General features: G+C 41.8%; 1 protein-coding gene across 1 annotated transcript in view; it reads right to left on the bottom strand.

The window, feature by feature from the left end:
- Positions 1 to 8732, bottom strand: part of LOC110380376 (EGFR adapter protein) — a 114320-nt gene extending 105588 nt beyond the window's left edge. The window contains exon 1 of the mRNA XM_049838689.2: positions 8519 to 8732. Coding sequence (XP_049694646.2) covers positions 8519 to 8542 — 24 coding nt within the window. The 5' untranslated portion in view covers positions 8543 to 8732. The remainder of the gene's footprint in view (positions 1 to 8518) is intronic.
- Between the last annotated feature and the right edge of the window lie 4504 nt (positions 8733 to 13236).

The raw sequence follows: 13236 nt of genomic DNA, 5'->3' as shown, positions 1-13236 counted from the left end.
CGCGATAATACACAACTCTGAGGGTAGTTGTGTTTGCTGCGTATTACATAACAACATTACCCAACAGACTATTCGACTTTATGATACACTCAGTCGTATAATAATTGTCAAAAATAAGAAATTAAAGATATTTAAAGGGCCTATAACAATACATGTAATAAGAGCATTACACGGGTTTACGTCATGTAAACATACAATGTACGGATAGGGGCTCCTATATTCTGTGTATGTATAAGTAAATGTTTATTGGAGTGATCTGCGACGCACGTAACGCAGGCTCCATCGAGATTGTGTGAGACAATATCATCAGGCGGGTAATAAGCCGCGCGTCGTAAACGCGCTCGCACGGGCGGTTATCGCGGCTCGGCGCGGTGGCGACGCGGCACGACGCGTTACGACCGCGATATGCAACACAATAAATATTATGACTCCATGGAATTACACGCGCTGGGAGACGCGGGGGATGGGGGGTGCGGGGTGTGGGGGACTGGGAGGGGTACATAAACAGACAACATGTCAAGCTCAGCTGCTGCACAGCATCGCGACAGTACATACCGTAAACATGGATCCTACCACAATTTTCGTCTAAATAGGACGTTAGTTTAGCTACAATTAAATGTATGTAATGTAAATGTTATTATAGGCTTGTCACCCCGGGATCAAACCTTTGTATTTGATACAAATCAATTTCGTCTGCGTTCGACATTTTGAAGAAATCACTTTAGTTTTCCCGAGTCACCGGCGAACAATTATTTGCAGCGTTAACTTTCCTTTGTGTAAACGAAAATGTGATTATTCAAAGAGTGAAATTTATCAGCAGTAGCAGGCGCGGCTCTCGTGGAACTGTATGATTTACGTGCGCTCGCTGCCGCCGCGAGTTATCGCTCTCCATACGTCTCTCGCCTCCCGCGCCGCGCAAACACGCCAACTTACTAACAAAACAACACCCTTACTGCTACTCTCTGCTTGTATGCTTTAAGAACGAACCCATAAAAATACAGAAACGCTTACCTAAATGGAATAACAAACTTCATACACAGGAGAACCTATTCTTGGCTGTCCAGAGGATCACATCTATTTACCTCGGTCCTCCAAATACTAGACAGTCAGATTTTACGTTCACACTCAATAGAATACGTATAAAATCAATTCAGCTTTCATAGAACATTGAATAAGGTCCTCTACTGGTCCCCAAGCTGCGCCATAAAACATTACGATATCTGTGTCGGGGAGCGCGAGGGTCTCAGCAAACTATGTGTAGTGTAGTGTTGGCGGAGTGTGACGTCACACAGTGCCGCGATAATGAAGCACCCTTTATAACCTGTTGATACGATCAAATTGACCGAATTCATTACGCAGATTACGCGAACAAAGAGTCGCAGCACTCTGCTACATTAATACGTTTAATTGAATGGCGGACATTAATCTGCGCAGTATCGCTCTGCTCGCGCCGCGCTGCAGCACTTCGGATCGTCACGCGGCAACTGTACCCACTATGTCGTTAAGAGATAATGCTCAAATTGATAGCAGCGATAATCGCTTTATTGTACTGCCTTGAAAGTCAAATCTGTTTCATTTAATACTTTTGACTAGACAAGCTCATCGAATGCTCCAGCAGCGAACAATAGCAATAATCTGTGCTCTAGTTACGCGAGCTATTCTATTATACCCACGTCTCACGTAATTGATGCGTGCATGAAAGATAAACGACTATAAATGAAGCTAATGAGCTATGTAATGATCACAAGCATAGCCCCCACATCACGCCCCGGCGCGAGAATATTCTGCCCCATTAAGCTGAAGAGGACGCGAATAGAATCATGTCTTGTCTGCTAACTTAATAGAGCAAACATATCAATTATGATAAAACATTTGTTTCTTTACGCGGCGATGTTCCTCCACGCTTGCCTGACTTGCGAAGTAAACGCGCACGGCGCGGCGGTACAGTCAGCATCATTACCCAACTCGCGCACGAATATAATACGGTAGTTTCCAACGAGTCAAATTCATCCCACCAAAAACATTAAATGTAAAAAGAAGCCAATCCTCTACGCAACACCGTAAAAAAGTTTTGAGATCGCATAGAAGCCAAGTCCTGTTCAACTTTATTTGTAATAATAAATCAATATTTTGTGACTATATCAATAGTTTCGTTCACTTTACAATAATATTGACTTGGCCATGAGCACAATAAACTACAAATATTATACAGCATATCTTGGAGAAGTGAAAGTCAAACATGAAGTTTAATATCACAGAATTATATACTTTTAGTTTATTCAATTGTTACTAAATGACCCACAGTCAGTATCATCCAACATCAATGAACTGCACATGTACTATGGCGCATGTTTAGTCCATGGTGATCTCAAATTCCAATCGGTCCATAATCAGTCCAATCGTAAAATCATGTCCATATAGAATGTATCAATTCAATGGTATTTACACATTACAATTTCAAGGACCGACTTCTAACTTGTGCTCATGGCCAAGACAATATTATTGTAAAGTGAACGAAACTATTGATATAGTCACAAAATATTGATTTATTATTACAAATAAAGTTGAACAGGACTTGGCTTCTATGCGATCTCAAAACTTTTTTACGGTGTTGCGTAGAGGATTGGCTTCTTTTTACATTTAATGTTTTTGGTGGGATCTAATTTATTTTTTGTAGGTCTCTTTCTTCTCTAAGTATACATATAACAAATTAAATTAGCTTACATGCAACTAACTAAATATATAACAAACTAAATATGTACACCTAAAGCAGCACGTAAACAACATTTTTTAAATAAACTAAAAATAATCGAAATTGTCGAATTTTTGAATCGAATATCTTTTAGAATAAAAGAGATTTATTTCAGAAGTAGATGGCGCTATCACATGAAATTATTTGATTTTTTTTAAGTACTATTTATACTAAGCTATGTAACGAAACCATAGCGCGATTTAGACCAGGACAACGCCATCTATCGAGCGAGCATGCAGCATTTATCGCACTGCATTAATATGAAAGATTTTATCATAATTCATTTAATTTTAACCTAGCTTTTTTTATTCATATGTATGTATATTTAATACATAATAACAATATACCACACTACGTAACAATAAAACAAATACATTTGTACATAAATAAATAACAAAGTTATGAATGCAGTCAAAATTCATACACAGTGTTCTTGAAAAACCGCAAATATAAAATTGTTTAATATTTTTTTATTAAGTTTTAAGGTTTTTATAATTTTCCCTTTATATGTAGCTAATAACCTATCTTGGTGCCAAATTTGAAGGTTCTAAGTTTGCTAGAAGTACCTTAGACTTTTGATGATCGGTCAGTGAGTGAGTCAGTGACAAAATGGTGTAACTTTGATCGCTCATAACTCGTAAACTATTTATTCAAATGTCTTGTAATTTTGAGACTGAGCTTGTTCTAATACATACTCTTGGTCCTCGAAAACCTAAAGTCCTAGCTTTGTTCACATGGAAGATACAGGGGGCTGAAATAGCCGCGAAACGCTTCGAGAAAAGATGGTACGGCCGTGCCCGCTTTGCTCGAGTCTTGGCTGGGGCACTGCCGTGCCCTCAGATTACTTTTATTTAACTGTCAAAAACTGTCACTTTCTTTGCAATATGTATGTAAGCGCAACTTATGACGTCACACATTTTTCACATCAAACTGGATTCTTATTTAGCTTATATTATCAATAAAAAAATTTAATCAATTATTCCATCAAAACGATAAATGGAAGTGACATTATTTTTAGATGCTTCACTAAATGAATATGACAACGTAATTTATTTTTGACCTAGTCATCCACCCAATTGCTTCAAGCAAATATAGCATCCGCGCTACATTAGGCTTAGACAATCAGCAGATACACTACACAGTGAGATCAACGCTACGGAACACTGAACCAGGCGAATATAAGCTATTGTAACACTACATGCTAATGAGGATTGCTTCTAATAAAACAAATACGGAATATCTAAAATGCGCAGCCTAAAGGATTGCTCGAGAGAGTTACCTTGGCTCGGAAACATAGAAGCTATTATTTTAAAGCACGCGGATATGTTTTTGTAAGAGTCGAACGCCTGCTCTATGCTATTATCTTGTCTGATCGTAAGGGTTTACCTATACATAGTGTAACACACGCGGCGCACTTAACTTCACACTTCTGTGGCACAAGTTATAGCACAAAACAATGCGCGTGCGACCGCGCGCAGCGGCGCGGCGGCCTGCGGGAGCGCGGCCCGCGCGAGCGAGGCACTCGGATGCGCCGTACCCTTCGGATGGGCCTTGCAATAATTATCAGAAAATAATACGTTTTTTTGCACTTCATTAAAACGCACTTATTTTTTCAAGAACCAAATTAGAGATAACATTTTTTAAGTGTTCATACATAATGCGGAAGATGAGCTTTCTGCATATTTTACAATTTATTAAGCCGATATGAAAGATGACTGCAATGCTGAATCTACTTGAGCTCTATTTATTGCGGCTTAGAGTTTATTTTTCCATTGACTGCGTTCTGTGGGAGGCTCGAGACTGAAGTGCGCCCTTGACGCGTTCGAGATCATTATCCTGGTAATAATAATATAGATACAGGTTACGTTTCATTCCGACGACGTCTAAGTACGAAAGTAAAAGTCTTTAACTATATCTAGGGTCTTATCAACTTTATAATAATACAAGTTTACGATAAAGCTATGCCGAGAGCTGTCTACTGATGTTGTACAACACGATATTAAAATATACCTAATATTCTATGTATGTATAAATTCACATCCAAAAAATAATCAACACAGGATAAACTCTTCTATTTTCTACGCCATGGCTCAGATATTATAGAACTGATCTGCCTTTAACGAGGCAGTAGACGAATCAGATGTCATTTGCCATGCGAAACAAACATACAATAAATAATCAGTATTCAGACAACAAGACAGACAAGTGAAATCACAGTGATTATAGACAATTATGTTGAGATTCATTCCAATAACTGTGTTCGCGAGCAACAACCTCAACGGACTAGTTTTTGTGCGAAATCACTGGGTGTTATAATAACACGTATTGACGCGATCCGTTCAACACAAATCAAAGTCCACTCGCTAGACAAATGTGCAGAAGGTAGAATGAACGCGACGCTTGGGAACAAGCTCTCGCCATAACTCTGAGGGAATGCTGAGTGATACGGCGCGTGTAATTTGAATAGTCTCGTACATAACGTCGGCGGAACAATCTATCACACGCCTGTGACGACGCGTACTGCTGCTGCTCGTACAAACACAAAGCGAGAATTCGCACTGCCCTTCAGCAAATTGAGGTTTGTTCATTATTTTCAAACATACTATACTTAAGGTACCACTATATTGATACATTCTTGTTACTTCATTATTTTCACCCCCAAATAGAGGCGGTCTTCGATAAATTTTTCAAGATAGATGTTTATTCAATCGTCAATAAGTCCGTAGCAAATTGATATCCAATGATCTATCTATCAAACACCTGTAATTAAATAATATGATAACAGTTCATTAGTTTCCTTTCTGTATGGGTGGATCTTGGTACTTTAAACAGCAGTTAGTATTTTTGTGTGTATGCGCGGGCGGGTGGCGGCGCGGAGATAATGTTCGGCATTGTGTCGGAGACGCGGCCGATATCGCTCCTCATCACTTCTCACTTACCAACATTCGGCTGGCAGTAATGTCGCTCCGTTTGAGCGCTGCCAATCATTTGCACAACAAAACGAGTTTGCTGTTCTAAATAGAAATAGAATAAGAATATTTTTTTGAGGCACGTGAGGCACGAGTAACGCTGTGAGCCGATATAAAAAAGATAAGACATCAATCGAGCTTACAAAAAAAAAACAGCTAATTGTCTTTTTTTACAAAAACGCAAACAAGCGACACTTAGATCATGACCCCAGCAGCAGCACACCGTAGAGGATTGGAAACAAAGCGTATGCACACAGTTTGACACGTGTGCACGCTAATAGTTCAAGTGCAGTACAAATGAACGTTATTGTCGCGAGCAGGTCGCTGACCGCGCGCTGGTTTATGCGCTTTGTCCTGTCAGCGCGCACCGAGCGCTCGCCCGCGCTCCCGGCCGCGCCGCGCACTCACCGCACTGCTCAAAGGGATGAAATAAGCATTTTTAAAAAGGTCGGAAATTGGTCCGACCTCTGGCGAATGATAAGTGCTCCTCGACACAATTATATCGTAACAGAAGGGCCTTTATTGATCCGGCGAGTGTGCTTAGGTTTGGAATTAGGCTAGTGAATGCGTTGTCAAAGCGTGTGGGTATCAGAGGCGCGGTAATACCTCAGCAGTATGTTAGTGAGACAGTAGTGTGTGACGCGGCCTAAGCAAACGATCAGTGCGTGTATCAACACCCGGCTCTGAGTTAAGCCTCGCTTGTTTGGGAACCGCTTCACATTATGTTCGATTTCACTTGCTCACTAGCAATATATGTACTAGAATTGAAATGATATTGTATTGCGGTGTGTGGGTTTTCCGCCGACTAGAAACATACCTACTAGTTAACTCTCAGGTCTACTTCGAAAACACGGGAAATGAATCCTGTCCGCTGTCTGTTTTCGACATAAATGGAAATAAAGATTATAAAAGCATCACAAAATATTTTCCACATTAGACATGTTGACACTGTTCATTCGTAACAATGCGACTCAGGTTCGTTAATCATCTCCAACAGACGCTACTAATATTTTCGCTCAAATGTTTGTTAGCAAAATACTAAATCTAACTGTGTGTTGTCTGCGCGGCTATTAGTTATGCAAGTTTTTCCGCGCGTCGCGGCGGCATGCGGCGACTCGTCTCGTTAGTGCGGCTGATCACTTTAGTATCGCGCACAAACGAACAAGAACTGCGGCTTGCATCGACGTGCGCGCAAAAACTCAACACCACTCCGAAACTGTAGCCCAAATATGAGTAGTGCACCTGACCTAATTCTCCAGTCTTCAGTTTGTAAACATTTTGCGGAAATTGCTTATGTTTCGGGCACAAGAGGTGATTGAGAACTTTAAATTAGCTTGTTTATATAATTTCCCGGTTCATATAGTAATACACTTGCCTAGTAAAATTGAAAGATAATGGCACAGTGCCGACCAGTTCACTGGTGGAACAGTGAACGCTTTGGTTTTGTATCGTCGGCTCACTGAACAAATCATACTGAAAGCTACATTCAACCGTAAAATGTTATCGATGCTAATCCTTGCTCAGTGATTGTCAGTGTGAGACTGCTTTAACTGAACGTGAAAATAAATGCACTCGGTACGTAAGTCGACCTTGCGATCCTTAAATAAGAATTTATTTGTCAAATGCTGGTTTTGGGTAGGGCTGCCATCTCGAATTTCGCCAAACCCGGACAAGAAACATTAGAAAACCCGGACATTTGGCGTAAATCGCATTTTTTTCCCGAACAAGTACGATTTTTTTAAACAAATTAATACCTAATTTGTAATCCATTTACTATTAACATATACTTAAATTCAATGAGGTGCTTCTTTACATGAAAAGTGTCCGGGTTTTCCCCGGACACTTCTTGAAACCCCGCCCGGACGGTCCCCGGACGGCCTCCAAACGAGGACAAATCCGGGGAAACCCGGACGGATGGCAGCCCTAGTTTTGGGTAAACGCGTGGTGGTGTGGTGGTGCAGGCAAATAAACGCCAGCGCCGTGCTGCCGGCGCGAGCTGTCACTGTCGCGCTCATATCTGTGTCGGGCGCACAATCTGTGCCTCATCTCTGTTTGCTGGCAAACTAGCGCTCCACAGGGATGAACACGCAATCACAACGAATAATACTTAATCAAAGGGGAACTTAACGCGAATACAAAGATAAAGCTTACATTTATGTAGATTTGGTGCGAAAAAAAAACCTTGAGTTGCATTTTAAAATACAAGGCGTCATCTGTGTAGCGCTCGCAGGGAGTTTCCAGGCCATTGGTCACGGTTATTGTAAAGTTCCCTTTGTTAGTGCCGGCTCATTTACCGCGAGTGCTCCTAACGCTCGCCGATGATGAGCTCTCGCACTTGACTTCATTCGGCGCGTCACTCACCGTATAAACAGTGTAGCCCTCGGTTACAGCGTCCCGGAGCACCCTCGGGACACTCTCCTATAAGGATATGAAATTCAGTACACAGCGCTGTAATCTGTGCGGATTATTGTAAATAGTGGAGACGATGTGCCGTGCGAGTGATGGCCCCGGAGGCGCCGAGCGCTCGGGTTTTACCGACTTCTACAAGCGTGTTGAAGTAACACACCTATTGAAGTCATGATCATATATTGTTATAAAAATTGACAGCAACGTATATTGCTTCTGTGTTGAGTAGACTATATTATTATACAACCGGTTATTAGGATACGTCGACTATGCTGTATGCATATTACATTTCACTGATCTATAGAGCGTTAAAGTGCATATGAACGCAGGTGCACTCGACTGCTGCAGAGCGAGGCTGCCGGGTGACACCGGGAGGACAGTGGGAGTATACCTTCGCATGGCGGACGGCGAGCATGTTGTCGCCCGCGACATCTCCCGCCGACACTACATCACCGACACTGCACACTCGCGACACCGCGACACCGGCGCCGCTGACATTCCGCGACACTCGCGTTTTTCTACTGACCGCGATTCTTGGACATTACCAAAACAAATAGGACGGAGCTTGCGGCGGGACTGTGGCACTTTTTGCGAGTGCCACTACCTCGCAGAACTGGTCGCGCGGGGTGCGGGCTGCGGGAGGGGAGGACCGGTCCGACCGGCGTCTGCGCCGCGCGCCGAATTGTACGCCGCCTGCCGACGTGCTAGACCTACAGAAGGCCTACTGCACGACAAAAGCGCCGCGACATGCGACTAGCGTGAACTCAGTGCGGAAACTTGTAGTCGCGGTATCTATGTAAGAAGAAACTTAGAAAGTAAGTGTGTTAATATTGTATATCGAAGACTGGAGAAATCACATAGTTTTCGTATTCGAACAATAGGCTACCGTAACATTATGGTACTTCATTGGCAGGAAACTTGTTGAGGAGATTGTGTTTGCTCTTAGCTTTTGCTGGCTGTGACCCCGGCGGCTCCCCGCACACGGCGTGAGTGGTGCTTCTGCTCAGCGCGGCGCGGGCGCACGCGGCGGCTACCACATTCTATGCGAACTGTTGCCATACAGCGCGTGCCTCCATGCTGCCATTGTCTCATAACAAGCACTCATCACCATTCATTATTGAACTTCACTACAACAAATATTGATACTTGCAGGCAGATGCACCGTAATGGGCATGCCTGTAACCCTTATGTACTTGTGACATCACGCTCTAGTGTCTAGGTTTAATTGCCTCGAGTTAACGTTGTAGGTACAAAGATCTCATATCTGAGATGAAAGCAATGTGTCGTGTGGATGTTGATCGGCGTCAATCTGATCGTATTCACTGGCGGATCACTAATACATGGAATGGAATCAATCTCAATATATGCGCGTGTCGAGCTCGCACCTGCAGCCACCGGATTGTTTTATCAATGAGATGTCACCGCACACGGCACACGAACCCTTTGCCTCACTCAACCTGCTTACACACGCTGTATTGGAACTACTGAACATTTTCAGGGAATTTAACCTTGACAAACTTAAAAAACGAGGGATAAAACCATAACTCTACGTAGTTTATCGATCTGTAGAGTAGGCAGATAAGCAAGAAATAAAATATATGAATTCTAAATACTTCATGTCCCTAGTTCAGAAGAACGAATAAGAACACTAAATAATTCAGTGCATAGAAACACTCGTAAAGTTCACAAAGTGTGAATCAGTTTTAGATGTGAAGAACATTAGCGGAGCGACATGATCGCCAAGTATTCAATAAGCGATTTGCGTCTCTCCCAAGTAACCAACATACCGAGTACAACGCAAAGCTACGCGATGCAACTGTTTCCAAGAAGAATCAACGCATTCCTCCAATTATTCTTGAGATACAACCTACATGGACACACGATCACATCAGAAATACTATCATGAGTTATTCTAAAAACTTTCACCTACAGTATAGACGCAACAACAAAGTGGCTATTATTTGTTACACGCCTGAAAGCCACCAAGCCGTCAAGGAAGGATTACGTCTAGAAGAGGCCTCGTTTCATACCTTCTCACGTAAGGATGAGAAAACGTATAAGGCAGTCATCTTTGGTCTTCCGGATTACGCTGAAGAGCTTCTGACAGCCGAGCTTGCCTCACTTGGTTTCGATAATGTCAAGGTGCGCAAAATGAAAGCATCTGCAGAGAAGTCTTTTAACTTGCCACCCTTCCTGATCCAGTTGCCACCCGGAGCTGACTTTGTGAAATTCCGTCAAATCAAATTCTTATGTAATACAGTAGTGCAAATTCGCAAGTATCAGAATAATAACTCATATGGTACTCAGTGCTTCAGATGTCAACATTTTGGACACACATCACGCAATTGCAACCTCCGTCCTCGTTGCGTTAAATGCACCGAGCTGCATCCAACAGCCGAGTGTGCTAAGACAACACGTGACCAACCGGCTATGTGTTGTAACTGTGGTGGCAATCACCCGGCAAATTATCGCAAATGCAAAGAACGTGAAAAGTATTTGAATGCTCTACGGGAACGACAAGAACACCTCAAAGCATCAAAAACCACGAAATTGCCTCCAACCAGGATTAATCTCGTTGATGGTCGCCCCTGGAACTCAGTTGCTGCTGCTAAAACTCATACACCACCTGTAAATAATGTTACCCAAGAAGAAGCTACAAATGACATGGTGGCTATACTTATGACTATTAAATCTATTAAAACACAATTTCTGAGCTGCAACAATATGATGGATAAAGTCATATTAATTCTTACACACCTGGGTCAATATGTCTGATCCATATCACTTGCGTGTTTTGTACTGGAATGCCGACGGCATACGCACTAAGATATACGAACTGCTGCATCTGGTAAGCGAGTTATCAATAGACATTATAGCCCTGTCAGAAACTAGAATACACCCACACACAAATTTAAAAACCCCTGGCTTCACTTGCTATCGACGTGACAGTAATCCTGATGGTTATGGTCAAGGAGTGGCTATATTAGTGAAATCTAGCATTGCCCACACACCATTAATACTACCCCCAACAAAAAATCTTGAATGTGTTGGAATAGTCATACAATCACCCGACTCTAATCATCAAATTGCCTTTGTCTCGGCTTATCAATCCCCCAATTTACCACTATTGTCATCTGATCTGGATATCATCAATAAATTGAATCTTAAATCCGTCATCATGGGGGATCTTAATGCGAAGCATCCATACTGGTATTGTTCTCTATCTAACAGGCACGGCGAGGTCCTGTTTGATCATATGATACATAATGAGTATGATGTACTTGCTCCATCTAGTCCAACATTAGTTCACTATCATAGTACACATACGCCATCTAATCCCGACGTCGTTCTTACTAACTCTGCTAACCTCTCTCAGCTTCAGGCCCTCACTTGTCTATCCTCTAACCATCTACCGGTCTTATTCACCATCACTGCTAAAGTTATCAAACAGGACCGCGTCACCTACAACTACAATAAAGCGAACTGGCAGAGCTATCGATCGTACCTTAATGATTGCATTTGCTTAAATTCAACGACAATAGACAAACCTGAAGATATTGACTTTGCCATTGATCAACTCACGCATGCAATGAAAAACGCTCGTGATAACTCAGTACCCCAAATATCTGTTAATGGCACCGTGAAGCTGCCTCGAAGAATCAAAACCAATATTAAAATTAAAAATTCACTGCGAAAGCAAGCTCTCAAGGAACGCGAAGCGATCACCCGGCGGCAGCTTTTCTCTCAGGTTAACATGATGCAAAAATCTATTAAATCTGACATCCGAATCTTCAATGATAACCTCTGGAATAGAAAATTAGCTAATGTTTCAAATTCTACCTCTGAACTGTGGCGTGTTGTCAAATCACTTAACCACCAACTTTCTTCAATACCTCCCCTGAATACGGGTTCCAACATCACTACTAAATCCCCTTCTGAACAATGCGATGTTCTCTCCGATACCTTCCTTGAAAACATGACTCTCACAAAAAACTGGATCAGTGACAGTAAAACTCTTGATCTCGTCAAAAAATCAATGGCTAGGATCAACCAACATGAGATTATTGACTATCCTAAACTAGTAAGACCTAAGGAAATACAGAAATTACTACATAAACTAAAAACACGCAAAGCTCCTGGTTTTGACGGTCTGGAAAATGGACTACTGAAAAACCTTCCCCAGAAATGTATCGTATACTTGACAAAGATATTTAACGGCTGTTTGCGAATTGGCTACTTCCCAACGGTTCTTAAGCACGCTAAAGTTATCCCTATTAAAAAAACAGGCAAAGATCAATCGAATCCCACCAGCTATAGGCCTATTAGCTTATTACCAAGCATAGGAAAATTACTTGAGTCTGTTATTCTGTCCCGACTTTCTAATACAACTGAACAATACTTAATACCTGAACAGTTTGGATTTCGTGGCGCTCACTCGACTACACAACAGCTTGCGAGAGTGGCTCAACATGTAGCCAATGGTCTCAATCTTGGCTCCTCTACGGGCATGATTCTACTGGACATCGAAAAGGCTTTTGACACTGTCTGGCATGAAGGCCTATTGCATAAGTTACTAATGTATAACTTACCTCTCTGCTTAATCAAACTCATCCAAAATTATCTACATAACCGTTCTTTTGCAGTTTATATTGGAAAACATCATTCTACTTCTAAATTGATTCCCGCTGGTGTACCCCAAGGCTCTATTTTAGGGCCGTATCTCTTCATTATTTACCTTAATGATATTCCTAAACAGCCCCATACTGAACTTGCTATTTATGCTGACGACACAGCAGTGTACACGTCTGATAAGGACATCGATATTGTAATTTCACGGCTACAGCTGTCTTTAGAACTTTTAAATGAATATTTTCGGACCTGGAAGTTGAAAGTAAATTCTACTAAAACTGAAGCCATCATGTTCACTCGAAAACGAAAACTACCTAATAGACACGTCAAAATTGATAGCTACCAAATTCCCTGGCAGCAATCCGTGAAGTATCTTGGAGTAATACTCGATAAAAAATTAAACTGGAATAAAAACACACAAAATATTATTCTGAAAGGCTCAAAATCTCTTAATTCCTTAGGTTCTATATTAAATCGCAA

The sequence above is a fragment of the Helicoverpa armigera genome, chromosome 12 (genome assembly GCF_030705265.1).
Source record: "Helicoverpa armigera isolate CAAS_96S chromosome 12, ASM3070526v1, whole genome shotgun sequence".
NCBI classification, from domain to species: Eukaryota; Metazoa; Arthropoda; class Insecta; order Lepidoptera; family Noctuidae; genus Helicoverpa; species Helicoverpa armigera.
The sequence above is the reverse complement of the archived record's forward strand: the minus strand, read 5'-3'. Positions and strand labels throughout refer to the sequence as shown.